This window comes from Idiotropiscis lumnitzeri, chromosome 12, assembly GCF_059441095.1.
Source record: "Idiotropiscis lumnitzeri isolate Australia: NSW breed Sydney's pygmy pipehorse chromosome 12, RoL_Ilum_1.0, whole genome shotgun sequence".
NCBI classification, from domain to species: Eukaryota; Metazoa; Chordata; class Actinopteri; order Syngnathiformes; family Syngnathidae; genus Idiotropiscis; species Idiotropiscis lumnitzeri.
The window spans coordinates 11,884,466-11,912,207 of NC_142402.1; the positions used below are offsets into that span (position 1 = coordinate 11,884,466).

A 27,742-nucleotide genomic window follows, 5' to 3' on the forward strand; every position below is an offset into this window, starting at 1 on the left:
GCTGTAGCCGAATGAAAATGTAAGAGGCTTGAATTTCACATATTTTTAAGGTCATTCTGTACTTGACAAAAAGAACAAAGTGCTCAAGAATGATGTATAAAATACATCGGCATGACGCTATGATGGTAGTTTTGAGTAGTTGAATAATTAAAGTTTTGAAAGCAATGAATAATCATTTTAATAATAGTAAATCCAATCAAAAAAAATAATTATGATTATTATTTTTTTCCCTAATCACAATCATCCAGCCCTACTTTCAATATGGAAAAATGTCATCCCTCCAATCCACACTGCCTTAGTGAGGTGATGGGCACCGGTGGTGCGCAGTATGAAATATGAAACAGGAAAAGGGAGACGCGCCTGACGGCTGTGTCACCAGGCATCAGCAATGGATGACAGCGCCAAAGAGCTCACCCAGCAATGCTTGACGTCTCTGCGGCTAATCGGAAGGTACAGCAGCTGGACCATGACGTGGAGATAGTGCTGGTGGACCATGGGTGGCAGGTGGGGTCAATAATTTAGATGTTGGGCATTGCCCAGCATTTTAGGTTGTCCTGTTGTCCATTCTTTTCAATTTTTAGACCTTATAAACCAGGTGTGGCCAAATCATTTATTCAAAGTGGCCTCATCAGAAACTGAAATGCTTATTGCCAACATGTTAACCTTAACTGTGTTGTCTCTAATTCATTTACAAGTAGTATTAAAAATTCTCATTTAAATAAACTGCTAATTATAAGTAGTCATTATAATTCATAAATAAATTATTCAAATACAAAAAAATAAATAAATACATTTAGATATTCAATAGCAAGACCTTAATGGAACACCAGTCAATCTGAAAATCAGCTCACTAAAAAAGAAAATGGAAATACGATGACCAAATGGCAGCATTGTTGTGCTTCTTTTTGTATTCGCCATATGAAAAGCGCCTTTTTCCAGCTCCAGCTGTTGTTAAATGCGCTTTATAAATAAATTTGTATTGTATTGTAACTGTCTGAATACCTGGTGACCCATTGCTGCCTCCTGCGGGTCAGTCTGTGTACTACATCTGATTGATCGCGCAAGACTTCAGGTTTGTGGGGAGGACCACGCTGTAAGTGCGTGGTGTGTTGTGTTGGTCACGCTTCAGGCATCATGCTCGGCATATGAGGTCAAAGATCAAAGACTTGCAAAAGTTTCGCTTCTCTTAACCTATGATAAGCTTTTTAAACATGGCACAAATTCAGCACATCTATCCCTTGTTGATCTCTTATTGCAGCATCTTCAGTTTGTGATTATTTCTCTTCAAAAAGCCACATTCAACATCCATATTTCCATAAAACAATAATATGAAAGGAGATGAGAGGAATGTTATGATAAAGAACGACCTTTTTCGTTGCCTGAACCGTCGACACTGCCACTCAGTCCACAGCACAATGAAGGTGGGGGTGTTATAGGGAAAATAAAATCAAGAGAGACGGAGAAGGGAAGAGAGAGTCGTCACTGGCAGTGGGGTCTCTTGGGTCCCCCCATATGCTGCCCCAATAGCAGTGCTGAGCTCTTGGCGGTGAGACAGTGATGACAGGAAGTCCTCAGTGGACGAGGGAAGTGCAGGGAGAACCTTGGCGGGCCACGTTGGGTTCACCCAGGACATTCCCCTGATCAAGGAAATGTCTGACAGGAGAAGAAATGCAAATTAGAACAGTCGTCCCCTCCCTATAGATTTGGATTTGATCCCTCACCACCAGGCATATTTGCTCTATGTAGTATGTGAAGTGATCCAGTCAGACACACCTTTCGTTCTCCAGTGCCCGATGGTAGCAAAGTTGCCTTCCGGTGAACATTAACACCAGCACTGTAGACTTGTTGGACCTGATGTCCGTATCCAGAAGATAGAACATAAAAGACAGTTTTTTTTTTTTCAATATGATAAGAAACACTCCCGTTCACCTTATACTGTATGTATGATGATTTTGCAAGACTGGTTAAAATGATAGTTGCCATCACCAGTCAAGCCCCTCAACAGCCGTCTACTTGCTAATGTGGGTAGAAACCATAGTACCCGGAGAGAAAACACAGCAACAGAAACGCACCAGACCAGGTTGTAGGTCCCGCTGCCCTGCCCTCTTATCTGGTGAACACACTAAGCACCTCTGCTAACATGGAATAATGTTAAAGCACCAGAACAGAAAAAGAAAAGACAGCAGAAAAGAGTCTTTCACCACAAAGCCCCTTTAATAGCACGCTTGTTCAAAGCTCATGAGATTTGATTCCACTTAATGAGTGTTTACAGTTTGGATTCGGCGTGAATTGCCACAAAGGGGTCCTCGTCTCGGGTGCTGATCCGGAATTGGGCGCGGCCGTCATCGCCGACGTGGATCTGCTTTCCTGTGCATCTGTCTCCTTCCTTTTGGCCGGAGATGATGTCGCAGTAGGTGCCGCCGGGCATGCCAGTGTTTAGGGTCACATCCAGGTCCCTAAGAAGGAAAGGAAAAGTTGCTGTCTCAAGTTGAAATGACTGCAACAAAAAGTCTGTTTTTAGAACATTAGCCGAGGCACCACTTTTTCAATCCTGCGGTACGCAAAGTTAATGCCTTAGAAATAAATGCTAGTGACCCCTGCTGAACATCAGATAGAAATAAGTGGGACATGCATTCGTGGATATTAAATCAAATAAATAACTCATTTGAGTTGCGCTCATGCTCACCAGTTGTCATTGTTAAAGACGATGAAACCCCGATTACCGCGGCCAAAGGCGACCTGGTTACCCTGATTGTCCCACCAGTTGGTATGAGGCTGTCCGTTGACCACGTTGCGGAAAATGACCATGTTCCTGAAGGAATATGACAGAGAAAAGCCATCAAACACCGTGTTCTTTGCTTTTCAACAGCAAAAACAATCTGTCATCTTGGAAAAGCAAGACAACCAAAGCTGCAAATCCAGTATTTCCTCACTTGATCTGTCGCCATCTGTGCTCACACACCCATCCATCCCCGCAGGTCTGATCCGGGTTGATGGGAACAGGCTTGGTGCTTCCGTCACTATAACTCGGCGGTCCCATCCAGTCATTCTGATCCTGAGAAGAGGACCGAGGAACAACATGAATCCATCGGCGGATGGATTAACAATGAGCCGGCAAAATGATCATCAGAGTTGATGATGGAGAAGTTGAACCTTTCCATTGACAATGTGGCGGTTCCAGCGGAAGCTCGACATGACCCTGGTTACGCCGTAAGGGTGGGCCAGCATGTAACCCATGGCCATCTTGTAGAGCCGTGGATCCCAGAAGGTGAGGATAGATGCTCCGCCTGCGCCGTGGCCACGCTGGTTGTCGTGGTTGTCGACGAATACGACGGCATTGCCATTGGACATGAAACCCCAACCCTCTCCCCAGTTTCTGCACATGAAACATGCAACCGATATTTAGGGCCGGTTACAGATGGTCTTTGACATACACTAAATGTTAGGATGAAAAACATATCTGCCATGAATATAAAACAGTCCAATGAAAATCAGTAATTACAGCACTAATTAAGTGGACTGATATATTCTTACGACTCCCCCAAAGTTCATTGCTCGGCATTCATATCCTCAAACCCATTCATGGCACTACCAAGGACGTTCTGTATTCCCAATCTATGTGCCTTTACTTGTCTAAACGTGGCATTCTGATTAATAATACGTTTGAGGAATATGAGTAAAGCAGCAAAATCCTCCCACATTTTCAGCCAATCTCATTGGGTGGCCATTTTGTCACTTTCTGTCGAGTGAAAATGACATCACAGTTGCTCAGGGCTCAGGTGTCATTTTCTGTCAAGTGACAAAATGGCCGCCATCTGAGATGGACAAAAACAGGTGGATTTTACTGCTTAACACTTTACACCAGCCAAGGGCCAAACCCAGAGTGTTTTTTTTTTTCACATTTGGGAAAGTTTTAAATCCTTACCTGCTCTATTGCAACAGCTAGCTAGCATTAAGCTAAGCGTCTCTCCACTCCACCTCTCAAATTTTCAAACTTCTTTTCATTCCGAGGTTTGTTGACTTTATTGACTGATTGCTTAACAGTTTAATTTAATGTTCATGTGTCGTACTAAACATTCTCATAAAAGCACACTAACTTCCAGGTGTGGAGTCTTAGTGAGTGCAACGAGTCACATCCAAACATTCCTGTGACGTCAACATCATATGATTCATTGTCAACTTGAATCTTAATGATTCTGATTCGGCATTTGTTTTTAGATTCTAATTCAAGTCACCGCTGATTCGCGTGAAGCCCTGCGACATGCGTATCTTGGATTTTATACAGATTCATGCTCCTGTGGTGGAGACACTCTAAATATAAAAGTAAAAAAAAAAAAAGTGTAATTTCCAAGCTGCATGACTACGGTGTACCTGGTGTAGCACAATTTCTCGCCATGCCATTTTCTAAAGACGGTTCCCAGTTTTGCACTGTATTTAAACTCGGTCACTCGTCCCAGGTGGGAGTATTCGTGAGAGGAGATCGGCTCGCCTCCAAGGTCGATAACCTGAAAGGCCAGAGGACAAATAGTTTGCGTCAGCCAGACAGCGTTTGAAACACATCTTCCATTCCCACAACCTTTCCTTTAGGTTTTTAACCCAGTAAAAGTGACCCATAGCATACGTTTGGTTCTAGAGTTGCGTGTTCATGCAGCCGTGTTTAAATGGTAGTGCTCCAGGCGTCAATGTGTTTGCTCTCTACTTGTTTGACCTAAAAGTGGATTTACACAGCTTGGCTCTGTTTCCATGAACATTGCAGGTGATATTTGTGATGACTCTGTCAACATTGACAGATCACACGAAATGTGCAGACACTCAGATGGGAAGTACAGTAACTCCACAAGTGTCAACACCAAGCAGTGACAATATGAAACTAAAGAATGATAATGAGAGAAAAGCTAGTGTGTGTCATCGTAGATGTTTATGCCAAATTATGAACTGCAGGTCTTTTTAAAAAAGAAAAAAAAAATCAACAGCCTGTCTGAAATTAATGATATATATTAATTATTTATTTTTTTGCTACATTGCATGTGCAAAATTTGCAGAACAGAATCTGACTCAGGGCACGTTCTGACTTCAACTTCTGTTCTTTATGTTTAGTATGGGTGATCATTGTTATGTTGTTTTATGCTTTCACCAGTGTTGGGAAAGTTATTTTTCGATGCAAACCAGTTCAAATTGCAGCTCAAATTTTAAAATGAACTAGTTTAGAGTTCCCCAATTTATGGCAATTAAAGTTTGTCAATGTACAGTTTCAGCTTTTTAATATTTAGTTGACCTGAGATGACTCTCCTTGCTCCAAATAATTCCTAATAAGTCTGATTCCATGAATTTTGCCCACCCCTATTAGTGCTACCATGAGGCTTATCCTATATTCCCGCTGGAGAGCAAAAATTGAAATTGTCACCTCCTGGAAAATGAAGGGTCTGGAGCCTTCTGCAAACCACTCAGTGCTGAGGTTGTTGAGACGGCTGTAAACAGCAGCCAGGTCGCCGGGCCACATGTGCTTGCAGGCGTCCACCCGGAACCCGGCCACGCCCATGTCGATCAGCGTGTTCATAAACTCGGCTACTTTGTCCCGCACATAGTTCTTCTCCAGCGCGAGGTCCAGGAGGCCTACCAGACGACAGTTGCGCACCTGGAGAAAATGTAAAAAATATTGAAATATTTCATATTCAATTTTAAATAGCTCAGGCTAATCATTATATATCTTTTTTATTTTTTTATTTACATTTCATCTAGACTAGATTACTGTTATGAAAAACTTTATTTTGGAGTCAGCCAGTCCTCCCTCAAGCGCCTCCAACAGATGGAAAATAATGCTGCTCGTCTTTTAACTGGAGTTCAGAAGACGGATCACATAACCCCAATCTTGGCCTCTCTCCACTGGCTCCCATTTTTTTATTCTTAGCTTTCGACTCAACATGAGACTGTCACTGTTCTGCCGTTCTTCTTGAACGTTGCACAGTATTGTATTACACACTTGCTTTTGACTGTTCGGATTCAGGTCGATAAATGTGTGTGGCTTAGACCACTATTCACACTCACATGCGCACTTATGTACAATTTTGGGTCTACAGTTAACCGTAACATAATGTTTTTGAAATGTGGGAGTAACCCAGACTACATAGAAAAAACATGCAAACCCACACAGGACAGAGAAACCTCAAAACTGTGAACCAGACCTGCGGACCACTCGACTGCCGTGCTGTTAAAACAGCATAAAATGGCTCATTTTTTTCTTGTTTGACAGCATTTGCAGGGCAAAAGGTCACAATAATTGTGTAATAAAAACTCAAAAGATACCATTAAAAAATGCATCCAGTTAGTCGTAAGACCCAACTCAAAAACTTTAAAAGCTCACAGTATCTATGAAATGAACTGAAATTAAAAAACTAATTATTTTTGCTATAGTTACATCTTATTTTAACTGCGCTTGTCAACAGACATTGCCATTTCAGCATTTTTGTATGTTTGTATTGAAAACCCCTTTTTTTTAATTTATTTTTATTATTTAATTGAAATGTGTTTTGCAATTTAAGTTTTTGTCATTTTGTTTGCGTTCTTCAACTATACAGTCAACGCCCACTGTTCACAGGAGTTTGGGACCGAGCCTTGTGTAATCGGGTGGACTAGAGCCAGCTGAGTTTGGTGATCATGTTAATTAGAACCAGCTGGTTCTGTCTCTTTAAGAGCCAACTGCCACCCTCATATCGCTGTCCTGCTCCTTAGCAGCTGGTTTGATGCCCTACTGATGGTGGGGTGATGTTAGTTTTGGAAAAAAATAAATAAATAAATAAATTAAAAGCACTTAAACTACCATGAAGGTGAAAAAATGTCACTCTGCTGTGGACGGAAGGGCTCTCCTTAGCCGTGAGTCTCTAAAAGCTCATTGGACCACTCCACATTACTGTTTATAGCTCATTCATTTACTGTCGCAGGTCTGTCCACGATAACCCTCTTGACACTCGTGTTGACATCTATCAACTCATTGGTGAGTCAAAGCTGACCAATTGTTTGGTGGGACTTTTCACTTACCTGACCCGTTGCTTTCACACCGGATAAATGTTGGCAACAGACTGTTAGTTGTTGCACCACAGAGAACCAAAATCATCCTTTTTTTTTTAGTTTCACTTTGACCTTGTGTAGGATAGGTTGAAGATTAAATACAAATAGGCAAATGCCAAACTACTAATATGGAGCTCGCTATACTTGTTTCTCACCCTGTATTGAATCAAGGCATATCGGCAAAAAATCGGCTTACCACTGAGCAAAACTATTCACAAAAAGTGGGTGTACAGGTTATGTACCTTCAGGCATCTAGTGGAACACAATTTAACCTGTTACTACTATGTGGTTGGTTTTAATACCATAGCAAAATATATACATATTATCAAAGATTTATTTTGTCAAAAAGAGACCATGCACTGATAGTAACCTTAATAGAAAATTTGATACGCCGCACCTGATTTGCATCCCCATAGTTCTCGATTTCGCCGCTTCCCGTCCTGCATTTGTGGTCGTTGAAATCCCAGCTGCTGTAGGGAACGTCAGGGAAGTTCTTGGTGCTGGCGCTGAACCAGGTGCCGCATGATGAGTGGTTCCCCTCGCCGCCGGCCGACCCGCACATGTGGTTGATGACGGCATCCACGTAGATGTTGACCCCGACGTTGTTGCATCGCGTCACCATGTCTCGCAGCTCCCGCTCATTCCCGGACCTCGAACACAGATTGTATCCCACGGGCTGGTACCGCTCCCACCATGGCCTCCAGGGATTGTTCAGCACGATGTGTTCGTTGGGAGGCGAGATCTAAACAAACGCATGAGAAAATGACTGAACAAAAAGTCACTGAATTCAAATGTTCTGTGAAGTTTTTCGTCAATGCTCAGTATGCCTATAGTTCATATACAAGACTGGGCTGTCTTTTTCAGAAAGACACTTTTTGTCATTTTTATGACCTCATAGTTATTTGTTAGTAAAATTACCCATGGGAAAAAAATCCCTCTTGGCTCCATCTTTTGCCTTTCAATTGATTTTTAACAAACCATCACGCCTGAGGAAAAACTACCAACTCTTTGCCGTACGTAATGGGACAAAAACATGGCCAGGTGGGCATTCATGCAGAAATGGGCTCTTTGCTCTATTTTGTCAGTTCATCCTCGGTCCCCGACCTGGGCAAGCTTCCGTCATAACACTTTTGTCTTTATCAAAAAAATAATTGCCCTCTGTCTTCGTCCTTTTAAAGCGCTTCCGTCTGTACCTTTCAGCAGTCTGCCCCCACAAGCGGGGAAATAAAATACCTAAGCAAAGCTAACGCCGGAGGTCTTGGTAGCAATCAACTCGGGCAACTTTCTTAACCGGCTGGAAATATGTTGCGTCTTCATTTCATTTTAATTCCTTCACCTGAACTCAATCTAAATACTGTTGCATTTAAAGCTGCAATTTTGCAACTAAAGCACATTTTGTTGATTTTATTTTCAAGCCATTTTGTGGTGTTTAGAGACAAAAAGATGAGAATTAAATGGTGAATTACCATGACCAACTGATTTTTTTTCTTCCACTACATGGAAACCAATGTGAATTGATGGGGGGCCAGATATTAAATATGCTGCCATCTACCTGTAACATCTCAAATTTTTGCTGACATCCAATGAGAAAAAGACGAGGATTATTTCAATGCACTCGTAAGTCACGGCAGTTGTATCGCTTGGTACTTCTGTATCCATGAGGACTAGAAAGTAAACAAAAGATTACGACAAAGGCACATAGACATGTTCATTGAACCTTACATGATAAATGTCAATGCTGCTTTTGCCAGTTCATAATGATTACAGCCACCTTGCTCAAAAGAGAGCCTCCATGCAACAGTTATTCATGATAATCACCACCTTGTAACAGAAATATCTGACGAGAAATTATCCTTATACAGGAACATTGCAGGAACGCAGCAAAGATATTTTTACACCACGCCAAATTTACGCACTGGCAAAAATTTGCGAAGGTTACCTGCACTCCCCCGAAACCGTTGGGCCCCAGAAAGCGCTCACATTCCGCCGCAATGTCCACCCAGCGCCACTCAAAGAGATGCACGATGGCCGTCCTGCCATGCCGGAGCTGAGGGTGGTGCTGGGCGGCGGTGAGCCCCCACAGCAGCGTCCACGCGATCAGCCACTTCATGCTCATTGGAGGAAATTTTTTCAAAAGCCTACAAGTGCAACCGTTGCACCTCTATTTGTGAACTTTTTCTCCCCTCAGGGGAACCAATAGGAAGGCTGGCAAATAGTGTCAGGCCGGTATGGCAGCTGCTTTCTTTCTCACCCTTTTGAACGTAACTGTTATGAAATACGGGACAAAAAAGCCGCATTAATCCTACTTGTCATGTTAGATTACCACCTATTCCTGTAAATGTAATTTCATTTGTGGGGTAAATTATTATGAACGTATGGCTCACCTATGATCTGGCTGGCAAATAGTTCCTGAGATTAAACACTGGTATTGGGATAACCTAAATTATTCGAGGGCAGAAAATTGGAAAATGTTCCCCGTTGTCTCACCGTTCAGGTTAGTGAGTCAATCCTAATAATGATACAGTAATTGTCGCTACACTCAGTGGTGAATAGCCCCTCGCAGTTAAATAATTGGCTCAATTTGAATGCCATGAATTGGAAGTTTGGCAAATAATGAGACCTGGAATCCACCTCAAAATGGCTGCTCCAAACCAAAATTGCTGACTTCCTGTTCATGGGATCCTGAGATTATTTTTTTTTATTTAATTTTTTTATGATAGACGTGTCCACCTAATTTCATGTTAAGCGGATTAAAAATAAATAAAATGGAATTGCTGCTTCTGATTGTTGCTCATTTATGTGAATTCCATAATAGGAATTAGTCAGAGCACATCAGAGCTGTTTATTTTGCTCCAAAATTGCTTCTTCAGCTAAAATGCTCAATTTCCTCTTCAGTTCCAGGCATGGGTCCTTGAATTTTTTTTTTCATGTGTTCCGTTATGATAGACTAGTCAATTCAATTTTGTGTTGCAAAGTGAGACTATTGTCAAAAAATTAGAGTCGGCGAGTCTTAAAATGGTCATCAAACTTTGACACTATTAAATCGGAATTTGTTGCCGTACGAGCCCGGGAATTCACCCCCAAAATTTAGTTTCCAACCTAAATGGAAAACTTTCAGTTTAATTTCTGGCATAAGTTCTCGATCTGATTTCATGCGCTCTAATAATAGTCTTGGGAATTAAGTGATGGTGACCCGCTATGAAGATTACGGCACTGACCAACCAAGTTCGGGGCTGGATTAAAAAAAAAAAAAATGGAGGTTCATTTGGGCAAATTCCCCAATAGGAATTTGTGAGGATAAGCTGTTTGGAGAACGAATGAATGCATGTCAGGGCCCTGAAATTCAGTTCAAAATGCTAGCTTCAAATCAGTCTAATTGACTTCCTGGTCGACTTTGGTCGTGGGTGCTTGCCGTTTTTTTTTTTCTTTTTTGCATTTATTTATTTATTTTTTTTGCATTTTTATGATCATCATATCCACCAAATTCCATGTAGCAAAGTAAAAACTGTATGTGGGAGAAAATTAAGAAAATAAGAAATAAATAAAGTCCATCAAACTTTGCTGTCCTCTAATAATTTAAATAATGTTTTAATTCTCCAAAGTGCAGAACAGTATCTTAATACTGTATATAAAAGAGCCGCTCCAGAAATATTGTGCAAAACCTTTGACGTAAATAATAAACAACCACATACTAGGATAAAATAATTCTATTTTCACCAGGATACACCCCTAAAATTCCCACCATTTACTGTCCTCCATGTCTGTGGTCTACGTCAGGGCACGTTGTCTTTGAAGGACTCTCAAAATGGCTGCTAAAAACCAACATGGCAGACCTTCTGTCTCTCTTCTGGCATGGCTTCTTGAGAGTCCCGTCAAATTTTCCAATGATTCCAGTCGCTCAAGTCCCGCAATACCACGACACAAGTTTTTGTTTTAACCAACACTTTGGCATATTTTGCAACATGGCCGAGGCGTGTGTGCTCCCGCAGATGTTTGTATTGGACGAGATCCCTTATTGATCTTAGTCAATGAGTAAATTCGTTGTTTGTCAAGTGATGACACCTCACACAGTTTTTAAACGTGTGCATTTGACTCTCCAGTTGTCGCTTTTACGTTAACGACATTGTCGTTCTATGCTGATCATTGTAACATTATTATGGTTGAATTACTCCTCCAACACATAGAGAGCTGTTTCTATTATTTGGTGAATGTGTTTAGCAACTTGAAATATGTTGTTGCGGTCAAGACTGCCGGGAAATTCCCCACTCTTCGAAGTGTTCTAATCTAACATAAGCAAAAAAAAAACATGGCATAATCTAACCCAGAAACTATGATTCCAAAATCGTGTCTAGATGCAAATTCGACAAAGACTCTCCATAATGTCGACAAACAACCCAGGCTAAACTTAGCTCCTCCCGTTGCCTGCCACTAATGACTACAAATGATTAGTTTTGGCATCTTTGAATATTATAGAATGAGGTGAGTTTTTTTGGGGGGGGGTAGGTTTGGCAGGGGGGGAAAAAAGCACCAATGGGTGAATTCAACCAGAATTTTTTCAATTTTAATTTTTCATTGAACTATAATTCAATTCATAACTATATAATTTTTTTTAGCATTACATTTTCCCGTAAGATTTTAATAGTTTCTATGCAATTCTTATTTAAAAATAGTTTTTTTAAGCCTTCTTTTTACTCATTTAACTTAATTGACTTTTTCCGTTCAATGCTCTTTATCTGTGTTTCCTCTTCTTTAAAGTCTGCTCCATGTAATTTTTAACTATGACATTTTGCTTACGATGTAACACTTTTCCCACTCGCTTCCATTTTCTCCCACGAGCCTTTTGGAAAACCGGTCGGTCCAAGGACAAAAGCTTCCTTTCAGGTCTGCAACTGTGGTGTCCAAGTTGAAAAAAAAATGTATGATGGGAAAATAGAAAATGAGTGTTGTATGAACTGAGAAGGGTAAAGGAGAAAAGACATCCCACTGAGTGAAAATTCACTCAGTCTCATCCAATGGAAAGTTCTCATCATGCTGATATGTTGTGCAGATGTCATTTTCTATTGTGCTGCTAAGAAATAGAAGAAGAATAACAGCAGCAGCATGAACGGAACCGCACACGTCACATACCTCAATAAAAAGCTTCTCTGGTGTAAGATGTGGAGGCTGTGCCAGCCCACATGCTCTGCTCACGCTCTCTCCATCTCTGACATGACACCTTCACTTCTTAAAAACACCAAATGTCGCACTCTTCAGATGGGTCAATGCCATGAAAATGCAAAATTTCGACATGAAAATTAAATTATAATGTGAAAATGTAATCACAAAATAATATTTAAAAATGCAATATAACTGGGTGTGGCATTGCAGAGAGATGAAGGCATTTCAAATAATTGAGGAAGAATTCCATTTTAACTAAAAAAAAAATGTGATTGGGCGAGGCAGATTTATTTTCTGTAACGAATTTTATACACAATGAAAAACATTTAAAAGCATTTTCAAACAGTAAAGAAAGAAGTCCCCTACTAAAATTATTAAAAGAATGAATAATGTATAGATGAGATTTTGGAAAAATCGATTTTAAAATTAATTTCAATACAATTCAACTTTATTTATATAGCGCATTTTACAACAACTGGAGCTGTAACAAAGCGCTTTCCATATGTTGTAATATAAATTAGCTGGACATTAGAACACAAAACACATGACCTTAACCCTAGGAAGGGGTGTGGGGGTGTGTGTGTGCGTGTGTGTGTGTCGGCAGAGTAAAACACAAATACTATAATTTTTACAAAAACTATTTCGTAATAAGTATGTAATATTTTGCAACAAAACACTATTTTTCACACAAAAACAATATGATTCTTGGAAAATGCTGTTTAATTTGAATACTCAGTTGAGTCAAACATTGTATTTGGACAAAACGAAATGTTGATTGAAACATATTAGGTAGGACTGAAAGAGAGCACTGAGCAAAGGGTGATACAAGTGCACTGTGCGGCTTAATTCCATTCCATTTGCGTTGTCGGTGGCTGGAAAAGTTGTTGGTGAGAGAAAAAAAAAAAAAAACAGTCAGCTGGAGTCAATTTTCTGACCGTCTTTCACATGACTCAGCGGGAAATGGGAATGGCGTTCTTTCACTTTCATGCAAGTAACAGCGCTTCTTATGTTCCTCACTACACTGCACCTTTATTCCTATAAGGGCGGAGGGTGGGGACAATTTTTATGAATAAGGTCGGAAGGTTGAGACCGGAATGCTAACCAGATCGCGGGCCAGAGGAACGGGGACTGACTGGCAAAAATGGGTCAAGGGCCCCGCTCTGATTTTCAGTTTTATTTCGCATTATCTTTTTATCTTTTCTTACGCTGTATATTTGAATTTAAATATACTAATATATAAATGTTCAATTAAAATATAACATGTGACCCATTGGCTTCAGTGAGAAATCCTGAGGTGCAAATTTACAAAAAAAACAGACGCCAGAGGGACATCCAGGAAGTTTCCATTGGAGCTTTTCCACTCGGTGTTATGGGAGAAAAAATGTCTGCCACCTCCATTTGATCCGGATTAAATCAAAAGCAGAGTTCTAAGAATTTGGTCTATTTTTTGTACTGTCTTTCTTTTGTTATTGTTCTTGAGGGTGCATTTGTCAGCTCTCCTCACTAGAGGGCTGTCTAAGGTTTGGCTTAGAAAATGTGATTTTCATTCCTCCATGGAGACCTTTGAAGGTTACTGTCCTGCAATCTGATATATTTTTATGTGTTGTGCAATGCATATTGTTGTCTCTTGTGATACTTTATTGGTGCGACTGGATCAAATATTAGTTTTGTCCCTTTGTAGATATCTTGTTTAAATTCTTTTCTCAGTTACATTGATTTTATGATGTCGTGAGAGAGAGAGAGAGAGAGAGAGAGAGAGAGTTACTGACTATACATACATCACAATGATGTTGCGTGTTACTTGCAGGGGGATAAAATGGAAGTTGAGTCCTCTTTTCCTTACATTGCTAATGTGACAAATGGTATCTTGGTTTTTGTTCGATATATCACCTTATCGTGATACTGCAGATATCATCAGAAAAAATATTGCAATCATATTGTGTAGTGAGTTTCTCTTTAAAAAATAGGGATTAAGACGCATTATATTCTGATTTTGTTGTTTGGTTCATGATTCTGTATCGTGATACAGTCGGTGTCGTATGAAAAATAGCAGTCATGTACTATGAGTTTCCATGAAAAAACTGCAGCATGGGTACAAGAGTCAACCTCCTGCATCGTTTTAAGATTGTCTTCTAATTATGTCATGACACAAGTACTGTTTAAAAAAATATATATTACTTATGCCTCATCTCTGGACATATTATAAAGCATCTGTAGTCATTGAGTGCCTGGACGTTGCTTCTGCAGGACAATGAGTCCACATTTGTCTGCCAGTAACGCCTAAACAGGAACGTTCAAAGTATAGCTTAGCCTGGTAGTGCGTATGTGGGTGTGCGTATGCCTCTCCATTGGTGAGCGGCGCATGGGTGTGTGATTTTCTTCCTTCTATTTGCACCAAGGTATCAATTTGGTAAGCCGTGCACCAGTAATAAACTTCTATTCCCGTGCTGCCGGCGCTTCGGGCCTCCTCCACCGCAGGCTGCGGCGTGGACGTCGGCCCGAGCCGCCCTGAGGAAAAAGCGTGCTAGCGCCCCCGAGGTTTACTACGCTGCTCTGGCGCTGGGCTATTTCATTCTGGCGAGTTGTCACCTATAAGAAATAGTTTTTTTATTTTTAATCTCCTTCATGGACAAAACGCTAAAAATAATGCCCACCAAAAGTCTTTTTTTAGATTAATTCTATATTTGAAAACGTCTTTAACCACAGAATATTACATTTTGATATTACAATGCTTAGTTTTGACTGCCATGTTCTGCTTTATTCTTGAAACAAAAAATATCTATTTATATTTTTGGACAAGAAATCCACAAAATATTTCAATGAATACTTTGTTTTAGTTTTACATTTAATTGCTATATTTTTTTATGGGAAAAAAAGGCTATCAAAATGCTCTTATTGTGCCTCTGAAACACATCATGCTATATACACACATCATATGAGCCATACAAACAAATATATAGCAATGCAGCAGTTTTTTTATTTTTTTTTTTAAATCATCCATCCAACCATTATCTGAGCCGCTTATCCTCACAAGGGTCGCGGGCATGCTGGGGCCTCTCCCAGCTATCTACGGGCAGTAGGCGGAGTACACCCTGGACTGGTTCCCAGCCAATCGCAGTTTTAAAAAACTCTATTGTTGAAATGCTGTTTAGCCACAAAACGCAATATTCTTGCATTAAAATGCAATGTTTTGCCATATAAACCAAAACCTTGTAAGTCACATTTTGGTGAATTTCACTTTTTTTTTCCAAAAATCTATATGATTGGTCAGTCCACACATGTGGGTGTTCTTACCCATAACTGACCAATCTAAAGTGCTGAAAATGGCTTGCTCTCTTTCGCAATACTAATAGTTGAATAAACTTGCCAAAGTCATTTGGCCCGACGCCAGCGATATACACTATTGCCTTAAACGCGTTATATATTTAATATTTATTGAATTCCAAATTTTAACATTAAAACCCTACATTTTCACATGATGAAATGAACATGCTATGCATTAAAATAAAATGCAATATTTCAAAATGATAATGGTGTATTTTTCCTAGAAAATGTAAAATTTCAACATGAAACTTGAGATTTTGACTTTGTGACACAAAAATGATAATATAATATAATTCAAAATTATAATGCAATATCTTAAATACCATGAAGTCCACAAGCTGAATATTAACACAGGCGTTAAAAAACAAACAAAAAACGCCTATTGTTAGAAAGCGCATTTCCATTCATTTCAATGGGCAAAGATGATTAGTGTGTTTTGAGTTACGAATGTGGTCTCAGAAACAATTCAACTTGTAAATTATGGCACCACTGTACACCGTTGGTTGTTGCCACATTATTAAGGCCAAGAACAATGAACGCCTTTTGCCTCGGTTTGCCGTCCTTCCAGTAAGATGTACAGAGTGTGTGTCAGTGGGCGGTGAAACATATAAGAAAACATGCCACCTGAATCACAGCAAGAGCAAGAGGGGAAAAAATGACAAGTCCTATTTGGACCAAATGATTCCATATGTGGGAATGCCTTCTTTTCTTTCCCCACTGAGTTTTAAACGCTTCCAGACGCCCTTGCTATCGCCTTTACGTTGCAATGTAGGCGACTATAGGCTCAGAAGCGCACGTGCGTGGACTTGATGCACATTTCCTGGCTGTTACACACACCCTAACAAAAGTCCTTGGAAAGTGAGAGGAGTGTTTTCTAAATTTGATATACCACAGGAAAATGTGTTGTTCACAATAAATCTGCCAAATTGGAATGATGAAAAATTGGCAAGTATACCAAGGCTATTATAGTTTAATGAAAACTAATGAAGTAACTAAAATAAAAATAAAAAATATATATTTTTAATGAAATAAAATCTTTAACTAAAGTAAGAGACCGTTCACATGCCTCAATAGGTGCTACTATTTTTTTGTTGTTGGTTTGCAACACAATTGGGGGGGGGGTGGGGGGTAAATAGAGCCTCTGAATTTAATTGGGCAAGCTAGGCGAAAGGGACGCTTTAAAGACAGAGAATCTCAAATGTTTAGGATCATTTCACACTTAATAGTAGAGGTCAAAGTTCAATGGCCCTATTGCAAAGTCCAACTGGCTTAAGTTCCTCAACTGCACTTTTCTATGGTCATGTAAACATTGTTAGCTAATTGAATATAGCTTCCCACCGCTAGTTAGAATTAATTGTAATCCATAACAGGGGGTTTGGATCAAGGTCGGATGGAAACGGCTGCCAGAAATATTTGCCCTATGTGTGCTCTGGAACGTGACAAGGGAGTACTGTGCCTCATTTGGTGCTGTGGTTCTGGTTTGCAAAATAATTCAACTAGGGTAGTCGGGGTTAGACAGAGGCTGATCTGCACTGTGTTTGTTTACGCAGAAGGTGAATGGCTTGAGCGTGAAGCAGTTACACATTTTGTCCGTTATCGAAGGTGTTGCATGAGAGAACTTGTTATGGCTTCGTATTAAATAATCTGAATAAGGATACGTTAGACCCCGAACCTTAACTTGATGACACTGTGGATTTGAGGCATGACAATTTTTTCAGGCAACTCAAAACTCACGTGTTTTTCCACTCTTTTGATGGGTTGCTCTCAGGACAAGCACGTCACTTCTCCGTGTCCCATTTTTCGGAATGCCAAACCACGCTGCCTTCGCAGCCTTGACCAGTGTCTTTTATATTTATATTGTCATTGTTCCTGTGGTCGGGATGTGCCATTTATTGGTTTCAAACCATCACCCAATGCCGCAGCCCCCGTCATCATCTCTTCAGCGCTTAATTACATCTTTCGCACTGTTGCCTTTTTTTGTCTCATTTTTTTTATGTCAACTGTTTTCGCGGAGATAACCCCTTTAGTGGAGTGGAGTTCTGGGGGTTTGGCTTGGAAAAAAAAAAAGCCGCATCCAGCTGGCGGCTGCAACGCAAACTGCTGCGGTGGACCTCCTCCAGTGCACACACTGGGGGAGGTGTTGATCACGGAAAAATAATGTTCTACTTCACCCATGGCAGTGGCTACTGCGCTTCTTCATGTCTTTCCCACTTGATTTACATATGTTGTCTTGTTGTGGGCACGAAGCTCAACTTCCTAACCACACTCTTCGTCTACCGGACTATTTTGAAAAAGTGTGTCACAGATATAATTTGTACCTTGAACATCAAATCATTACAATTTATAAAAACAGTATTTAATGCCAACTAACTTAAAATGGAAAAACTACACACAAAAATACTAATGACAAAAAACAAGAACCTGTTGATAAAGCCATTTTGACCTCTTATCTATCATAACAGAAACTAACGATTTTAGGGTTATTGTCTTTCCGTTGTTAACTTATATATTTGTCCACTAGATGGCATGACTTTTCCTTATTCAAAGCATGCAGCTATTTCACACTTATTTTGACAAACTGAAATGATGCAACTCTGTCGCTTCTTTGCAACTCACTTGCTTCTTTCTAGTCCCAACTGTACTTGATATATTACAGTATGTGTTGTCCATTTTTTTTTTTTTTTGCATTTGGAAATCCTTCCAAGTGATTTTGGCTTACTCACAGGGTCTTTCAGCCCACCATGAGCGAAGTCGTAGTGGCCCTGACAGGACTGGCCCTGATTTTAAACAATAGTTCACAAAATTGCTAATTATCTATGTCGGACTTCCTGTGGATGAAATAGTGACGCATGTAGTCTTAGTGGGCAAAATGCGCCCGAGTATAGTGTCAGTGGGGGTGGGGGGGTCATGGCGGCCACAATCTGAACTCCCCAATATGTAAAATAATATTCAACAAAATGTATAATTATATATGAGTATGTAGCGCACGTGTCAGCGATTGAGGGCGATTGAATGTGCAACACAGGGTAAACTTAGAAAATATTTATTTTGCGTGAACATATGCCGGAGGCTATATTTAAAAAATGTTTTACATTTGTAAATTCTTGTTCATTGGACTTGATTAAATTAACATAGCTACATGGCAAAAAAATGCAGTCTATGATACCTCATTTACAGTCTGTGGTGGAGATTAGTAACGTGTTTTCTATTAAATGCTTGACAAAAGTCTCAAATTCTCAAATCAAAGGAATCTTGGCCTTGACGCCACACATTTAGTCATTCTTGCCATCACATTCGATAGCCTTTGTTACGCTGTTTGACAAAACCTATTCGAGGAAATGTAAACTTTCCAAATCGGAAGACGCGAACTAGCTTCGGGCGAAACTCTGATATTATACATTCCTCGTTCTGCAATATTTTCCTTGCATTGATATGGTTAGAAAACCAGTCAAAATAGGGAGGGGGGAAAAAAAACACTGGAAAACACAAAGCGTTGTCTTTCCAGTTTTTTCTTTGTGTAAAAGAGACATACAGAGCGTAGTTAATAGGTTGCCTTGACAAACCCGAAGCGGCACCGTGTCCACAAAGGTGATTGTTTATGGTTACTTGGTACAGGACATTCCAAAATAAGCTCAGATAATGAGCCACATGCTGGTCGCATGCAGCAGCCTGTTCTAGCAGCATAGACATCTGAATCTCATAGGATCTTTTGGGCGAGGAAATAACGAGGATGTGGAGTGGACCTACAATTCCAAGCTGCGTATTTACCTTCAACGCCGAATTACGCCCTAAAAAGCCTTATAGAGCAAACTTACCGAGGCACCTTTATGGATCGCCATGCCACCGCGAGTGTGATAGACTAGAAATGTTGTACGTTCCCATCCAAAAGTGTTGAAACCGTGACAGCAATTGCCTTTCTTGTTGCTCTAAACCAGGCGTGGGCAAATTACAGCCCGGGGGCCACATGCGGCCCGTTAAACGTTTTAATCCGACCCGCCGAACTTGAAAAGAAATTAAATGAATAAACCTTGTTAATGTTTTATTTTCTAAATACTGTGGTTTTTCAAAGATATATATATATTGTAATGCTTTTGTTCACTTTCATTTAAAATTAAATGTATTTTTTTTCTCCGACGAGGTGAGGTTACCAAAACACTCCATCCATCTGCTCCTGGTCCGTCCCCTCTGTCAAATTTTAGAACCCATTGTGGCCCGACAATCAAAAAGTTTGCCAACTCCTACTCTAAACTGAAAACAATGAGGCATAAAGACGAGTACAAGACACAAGATCAACTATATAGCTTTTGTTTCTAGGTGTCTCCATCTGGATTGAATAGGATCATTTGTATAGACCAAGTTTATGTACAGTGGGTGAGCAATAGTATTTTGACATATTAAAATAGATTAGAGTGAAAATTACTTAGAATATTCGTTTGTCAGTCTTTCTGTTATAGTTTAGTAAATTTTGGGTAAAATACATGCTCTATTGGGTTTAGATCTATAAAACCTTCTGATTCTTTTCCCCCATGAACCGAATGGTTATTTTGTCAGTGTGTTCTTCCCTCAGCTTTGTAATTGCTTGATTTTACACCCACAGACAGAAAGCTCTCTGGTTTTCATGTTGGTGAAACCTCCCGCTAAATGTATAGGATGTCGTCAGGTCACAATGGTCCCACTGCTTCATGGTTAAGAACATCACAGCAGGTCACTTTGTCATGATATAACCCAACAAGACCTAAGTTAGTGTTGTTACCAATTGGCTCATCTTCTTAAGAATGTTTTATTCAATTTACTTCAACTTCTATGCACAAAATTCCAATAGTGATCTATAATAAACATCAGCTTTGAACTGGGTTTGGATACAGCCAAAGCACTAGGTTTTGCCGTCAATGCTGCCCAGAGTACATTCGGCAACGACGACCGCTCCTTTCACCGCCATCTTCTTGGCCGCCGTTGACTCAAGTCTTTGCCACATGAAATCCAAGACATTCAAGCTTTACATTATCAAAGACCTCGCCACTTAGTCCGCTTTCAGGCGGAGCCTTTCATTACAGTCGGAACAAGTGAAACGACCGCCCATTTTATCTCTAAAAATGTCACTCGTGATTGCTGAGTCTTCTTCTTTTTTTTTTTAACGCCTTAATAACCCTCAGATGCTTCAACATTATATGCATTTACATTTATGAACTCCTAAAAAACGTGATTCGGACGGTATCACGCCAATTTGAATGTCACTTAAAAATGACATTTTGCCTCTACTGCAATTTTATTTGGACTACAGAGGGTCGCGACATGCGGCATTTCGGTCTGAGCATATGTTGTCACGTGCTACAAGAAAGCATGCTTTCGTCACCAATGTACTCAAACTTTTTTTTTTTTTTAATTACTCATCAAGAAACTTTTTTTCCCAATAAAATTGTCCCCGGAATTAAATAATAAAAACTTGATTGTATTGTATATTATATTTCCCAGGCCTTAGTCATTTTTTCTATATTGCAAAAATATTGAATATTCCAAAGGAAAACTTTACTGTATAAAACCCTAGACAAGGTTGTCCACCGCGTACAACGAGCAAGGCCAAACATATGACGACTCCACCCAGTCGTTAGAAGTTCCTCTCTTTAGTCGGGGTATTCAACGCATCGTCGAATTTTGACTCGACTGGAACTCGAAGCCCTCTCTGAACTTCCGTGCACTTCAGGGCAAAGTCGTAAAATAGCACGGCGAGGAAATGTCCTCTAAAATTCAGGGAGTTTACAGGCGGTTTACATAAGCGCTAAATGTTTCAAGCTGGCTGACCTTTCAGTCTAAGCGCGCTCTAGCACTACTCGAACCGTGCTTGAGCCCACTTGACACCTAAAGTTTGCTACATGTGGCTCGGGTGAGTGCTCAGATGTGTACAAATGTTTATACACACTTGTGGGTCATAATTAATAGTTATTCATAATACCCAACGGTGTGCAAAGTCGAAATAAACAGGAAAGCTAGAAATAATTTAAATTTAAGAGACTTTTGGTTATGCAGGCATACGTGCGTGCGTGTGTGTGTGTGTGGGTGTGTGTGCGCAGTGTACAATGAATGCAATTGTTCGCTATGACAACAACAACCATGAACTATAAAAATGTGAAAAATGCGAAACACAAAAAAAAGTCCCAAAGTGTATATATCATGATTAAAAGTGGAGCCGTGAGATTCAAGTGACCCAACAAAAAAAATATTTGGAGATATGAGCCATCGTTTGTCCCCTTTTTTATGCTAATACTATTCCCAGTTGAAGTATACTGTCAAACTAAACATAAAGAGAATTATGTGCAGTGTATTCAAAACAAATGCATAACTTCACCAAACAGTTGTGGTGTTATAACACTTTAAGAAATGGATATTTGAACAGAAACGGTAGAGCAAAACATAGACATACATTATTGATCCCCTGCAAAGAACAACTAACATTACTACAACTCACTAACAGGCTGAAACCATCTATTTTAATCCATATGTCTGTAATTTACTTCCTCCAGGTGGCCAAGACACGCATACCAAAAGTAGCAGCACAATCTCCATTGAATTGAAGCAAAAACGTAGCAAAACTGCTTAATTTCCTTAGGTATATATTTTTATAGTGCTATTTTTCTTCTTAAAAAACACACGACAAACATTTTAGTTTTTTTTTTATGGGGGGGGGGCTGTAATGGATTAATGGCATATCCATTGAGAGATGATTTGAGATACAAGTGCTTTGAGTTAAAAAGACTCATATTTTAAGGCACCGTTCTATAATAGCAATGTAAAAAAATTATAAAAAGTTTAGAAACCCAAAATAAAAAATCCGGGGATTTTGTCACGAACCGGAATGTGCAATCTTGCTATGTACTATGTATGTTTCATTAATAATGCAATCTTCCCTCAGGAAAGTTTTAGTGATGCACATTGCGAAGGTACGGTTCAAATCATCAGAATGACTCCGCCAATAAAAAAGTGTGTCAGTCCATTTCGGGAAGGCCGGCGGAACGTTGATTAAACATGTCTTCCTGTACAACCAAAATACACATGAAAACTTTATTTTCACAGCCGCTCTACATACGTATTACGACGGCGTAATTACACATTGTCAGCCGAGCGCATGTTGGCACCGTATGCACCGCTTGTAATCACATGTCTCACAACTACAAAGCGTTGCCCTGCATGTCAAATCATCCCGAAAATTAAAGAGCAGCCCAGTGGAAAAATGAAATATAAGAAGAAGTCTGTACATTTTTCTGAGGCGTGTGACTTCATTTTCAAAGAGAAGCATAAAAATGTACATTCATTCTTTGAACAAGACAACCTGTTGGATTAAATTGCACATTTTGGGAGTATGGTCCCATGGGAAAGACCTAAATTATGAGTAAAAACAAGACCAACTTCACCAATTCCCAAACTCTGAAGCATGACACCCTCAGAGGTGCAGTTGATATATGAACAGTTCTGCCAGATGCATTAACTATGGATGATATAAAAAGTCTTCACCCCCTGTTTAATTGCCAGGTCTTTGTGATATAGAAAAAAAATAGTCCAAGGTGACCTATCACTTACAACAGCAACAAAAAATATTTTCAAGATAGAAATAAAACTTCACTGACATAAAGTGGTTGTACTAGTTTACACACCCCTAACTGGGCTGTGTTCAGAGTTAACCAAAAGCTTCACGTTACTGCTTCCAGTTCAGCTGTTCGGTTGGACTTTTCATTTTTTGCTTTCTAGCTGAGTCTGACTTGGAATTTGAACTGTTCATCATTCCCTCCACTACAATGCAAAATAGTTTCTTGGATTTACATTTTTTTTTAAAGTATGGGCATTGGTTGCATGCATTAAAATGTTTCACCAACATGAATATAGCGCAAAATAAATTCATAGTCAATGTTTGGGAAACAAGATTTTTTTTTTTTTGGTAAATCCAACAGATTTTTTTGGGGGAGGGAAAGCATGATACTGCCACCAACGTTTTGCCACATGTGAATTCAAGTGTGTTTTTGCAAAATGTAGCCATACGCTGAGATTTTTAAGACTATGTGACTCGATCACATAGCCCAACATATGAAGAAGATGGGAGATTGCTGTCACCGCAGCCAATTACTTGCAAGAAATTGCTGCAGCTCCTCCAATGTTGCTGTTGGTTTCTTGGCAGACCCCCTGACTAATTTTCATCCCATCTTTCATTTTGGAGGCACATCTATTTCTTGGTAATGTGACTCTTGTCCCATATTTTCTATACCTGATGATGACTGTCTTCATTGTGTTGCACGGAATATTTTTTTGCTGTTTTAAATGTGTATTAATGTCAATCGATCATTAATTTTGAATCAAGGTTATTTTGTCGAACACTGGAATTTTTTTTCAATGACGGTTCTGGCTGCACAATAGAGACAGGGTTTTATAACGCATGTTGTCATTGCTTCTTTGACTTCGCACTTTCACCAATACATGCAGGCGAAGAGAAAGAATCAGTTAAAAACGTCGCACTCGTCACAAACTGCACTCGCGAGGTTTTTGTTGGACTTCTTTCCTTCATTTTTCAAATGCCCTCCATTTTATTGGCAGGGATTTGAATTGTTTTGGGACTCTGCCCATTTTTTTCCCCTCAAATGCCCATTGTTTTCCTTCCAGAGCGTATCCCTTACGACAATAGGCTGAAGCAGCTTGTGTCCACAGTGGCCATCGCCTGGCGGACCTCCACGCAGCAAAATAGAATTTGCTTGTGCGTCCAACAGGAGCCAAGCCTCTCTGAATGCTGCTGTCTGATTGGTTTGGAAATCTCCCCCAAAATATGCCAATAACCAATTTTCTTGTGTCTTTCATGCAATTGTCATTTTATTCTCTTGCTCTTGAAAGTGAGTCGCAGTACATTTACGCCCTTCTTATCACCATGCCAATGCTCCATCTTTTTTTATACGGTGCCATAAAGTACCTGTTTGTGTCACAAAATTGTGCCCTTTTGAGAAATGACTGTGTTTGCGAGCTTTAAACTGCCATGCGGCGAACGGTTTAAAAAAGAAGCCCTTGATTAGGGTGAGGGAGAACACTGAGGCTTTGGCTTTTAGTGTATCCCCTCAGTTATGCGGCTTGTGAGAAAAGGCTTGGCTGGATCAAGTAGCGCCGGATTGCTACATGCTAACGTTAGCCAGATAGGATGCCTAAATAGACTTGCCATTGGATACTTTTCTACTTTTGAAATATCCATTTTCTTTCTATACTGTTTATTTTCTAGTGTCACAGGTGAGCTGGAGCCTTGCCCATCTGATTTTGGAACAAGGGGCTGGTCAGAAGCCAATCCCAATCTAGACAGTCTGACGAACTAGAATTCACACAAAATGCAACGTGTCAAACCACACTGTCAAAGCAACAAAGACTTCATCACGTGCAAAAAGTGGAAGATTTGAGACTTGTCAAGTCAAACTCTTGACTAAAATCCAACAGAGAATGCATTTTACCTGCTAAAGAGGAGACTTGAAGGGTGTAAACCCACAAGACATTCAATCCCTCTATCCATTGACCAAAATAAAGAAAAGCTCACTAGAAAGTAGATGGATTGATTGGGTACTCCTTTCAAATCTCCTTTTTGAATAGCTAAACAGCATTCGCTGTAGGGTTTGAGTCTGGAGATGGACTTGACAAGTCTGAAACGTCTTTCACTTCTTGCGACTGATGACTTGTTTTGTCATCACATGAAGTCATCAATTTATGAGTGGGTTCCATTCTCAAGGCAACAGCCTATGACCTGGTACTTTTCTCCATGTACTGCAACATTCTCCCACATTCCAAAAGCATGATGGGTTTGATCATGGTCAGCAACATTAAGCTTGCCTGGAGAAAAAGAAACAAACTAGGATGAGAAAAAACGTTGCGTGCAATAGTCCAAACATCTGTTAAATCTGTCAATATTTCATGAAAACTCTGAACGTCTCTTTCTTGAATGTTTTTGTAGGTGAAGCCTGATTTGGTGGGCGTGTCCATCTGGGAAATGGGAGGTGACCGAGTGATGCACGACGGAATCCAGAAAAGTACTATGTGCATCAAAGGACCAAACTTTAATTTCAATTACTAATCATTTGAAAGATAAACATTTTCTCTCGATATTTTTTAACTTAACATAAAAACGACAAATGGACTTAGCCTTGCTCTCCGAGTTCGGTAAATGATTCCAGCGTGTTCAACCTTCGAGATTCCATTGCAGGGTTTCCAGAAGCACTTTTGTTTTGGTTTTTTTAATAATAATGCAAACCATTAACAACTTATAAAAACTACAGTGGGTAAGCATTCCTCGAGGCTGTTTATAGTTTTTAAGAGCTGAAAGTAGTATTGTTTGATTAGTGACAAGCACTCCACTTAGCGTCCACATGCCGGCCTCTATGGCTTCCACCTGTGCTTCCATTTTGTCTTCCAGGTTTTTTTTCTGTTGTTTTCTTATCCACTAATTATTATCAGGCCTGAGGTCTGCAAGAGGAAGCTGGCGAGTCTGGAAAACATTTGGATTTTTGGCTACCGGGTGCTAGTTTTTTTTTTTTTTCCCTTCTATGAAAGCAGTGGCCCGTATAGGAAGATGTTAAACTCACCACACCCTTGCTGATTAATTTGCTTTTCTGGTTAGCTGATTTTTGGCTTTATTTTGTTTCATTTACTATATAAACTAACAGCAGTGGAAATAGTCGTGTCCTGCGTCAAACTGTGCCCTGTCGTAAAAAAAAACAAAAAACTATTGCTAGGTATGCATGGTTTCAAAGTAACCTTTCATTCCTAACGGTCCATACTCGTTAAAAAGTTGGATGTCCTGATCAGCCAACTTGACATCATCCGCAAGTGGAGATCTTCATACAGTTCTTTGCAAATGTACAATGCGCGCGTCCATCTTCTACATGGACTTCAGCGAGTCCATTCATGCTTCCGCCTTGTAGCCCACAATCTTCTCCTGTGCTGTGTTTTAGAGGGAATGAGAGGAGCCACTTTTATTGGCCAGGAAATAAGTCAGCTGTGTTCACTCCCACAACGGTGCAATCATTTCTACCTGCACATGACTACTAAAAGCTGGAATCCTCAATATTTTTCAGCAAAATATCTTTACAATAGCCGTTTCATTTGACCGTTTGTGACTTACACATTTTATATATAGCAGATTAACACTTTAGATATTTTTGCAAGCCTCTGGAAAATCATTTTATTTATCTTTATCACCCATTATTTGTCAATGATGCCCTATGACATCTTGAATTCCATTTGCTGTTTTGTGGTTATCATCACATTTTTGATCTCCAATGATCACACAGGTCACAATTAATTTTTTTTCCATTTGCGTGGTGATCATTTTGCTTAAAAGTCTTTAAAATCTCATGTCTTGGTAATTTAGATTTAGTGTTGTCTAATCTTGAAACCATAAACTTTTAGTTCATAGCTTCTTCTATTGTTTTGTCTTAGCTTTGTTTTGTTTTGTTTTAGTTTTTAGCTAATTTACTTAGCTTTTAGCTCCAGTATTTCCTCATGGGGGGCCTCCGGGCTGGGAGGTGCGGCTGGCCTTCTGATGGGGGGGCATCCTCCTAGAGGCTCCTTAGGCCCATGGGACCAGAAACCTCTGCACTATGTAGGGTCTATCCCGTCAATCTAGGCTGGGGGTCTCTGTGGTGGCGCTCCCTGTTGTGGCCGTGGGCTGTCATTCCTCTCAGCGTAGATCAGCTCCCTTGGGTTCTCTATCCTCATGTTTTTTTCTGTGCCTTGCTATGTCTTTATTGTTTGTTTTTTTTAAACAGTTTATCAGGTCCTGTAAGTGTGTGGGATATGTCTGTGTATGTTGTGTGTTGTGTATGGGTCAAGCTGAATTCTCACGAGATTTGCCAAAGTCTCATCTGATGATGCTCAACTCTTTGAAGATTGAAGACTTTTTTGGGGGTCGTATTTTTTACCAAATAGCTCAAGCCCACGTTTTTTCCACTTCACTTTTGAAAGGTTTTGATGTGATTTGGGAGCAGTTGCACCTGAAGCCAGTGATGCTCATCTGAAGTGGATGGAGGTGAGGGGAGGACCAAAGGGAGGTATAGGGGGCGTGGAAATAACTTTCAAGAGTGGTGATTTGATGAATGGATGCTTTTCCTCGATGAGTATCCTCCTCGTTGGCCTTCGTCCACCCCTTCTCAAGGAGCCGACTGCTTTTTTTTTTCATGACAGCGCTTCA

General features: G+C 40.0%; 1 protein-coding gene across 1 annotated transcript; it reads right to left on the reverse strand.

The window, feature by feature from the left end:
• Positions 1 to 2,195: 2,195 nt before the first annotated feature.
• amy2a (amylase alpha 2A) lies at positions 2,196 to 9,209 on the reverse strand. Its single transcript, XM_088311831.1, has 8 exons — positions 9,005 to 9,209; positions 7,463 to 7,807; positions 5,405 to 5,635; positions 4,372 to 4,505; positions 3,154 to 3,376; positions 2,934 to 3,055; positions 2,687 to 2,812; positions 2,196 to 2,456 (listed from the first exon to the last, which is right to left on the reverse strand). Exons 1-8 carry the CDS (start codon positions 9,179 to 9,181, stop codon positions 2,267 to 2,269), a joined length of 1,548 nt encoding a protein of 515 aa, XP_088167957.1. The 5' UTR covers positions 9,182 to 9,209; the 3' UTR covers positions 2,196 to 2,266.
• Between the last annotated feature and the right edge of the window lie 18,533 nt (positions 9,210 to 27,742).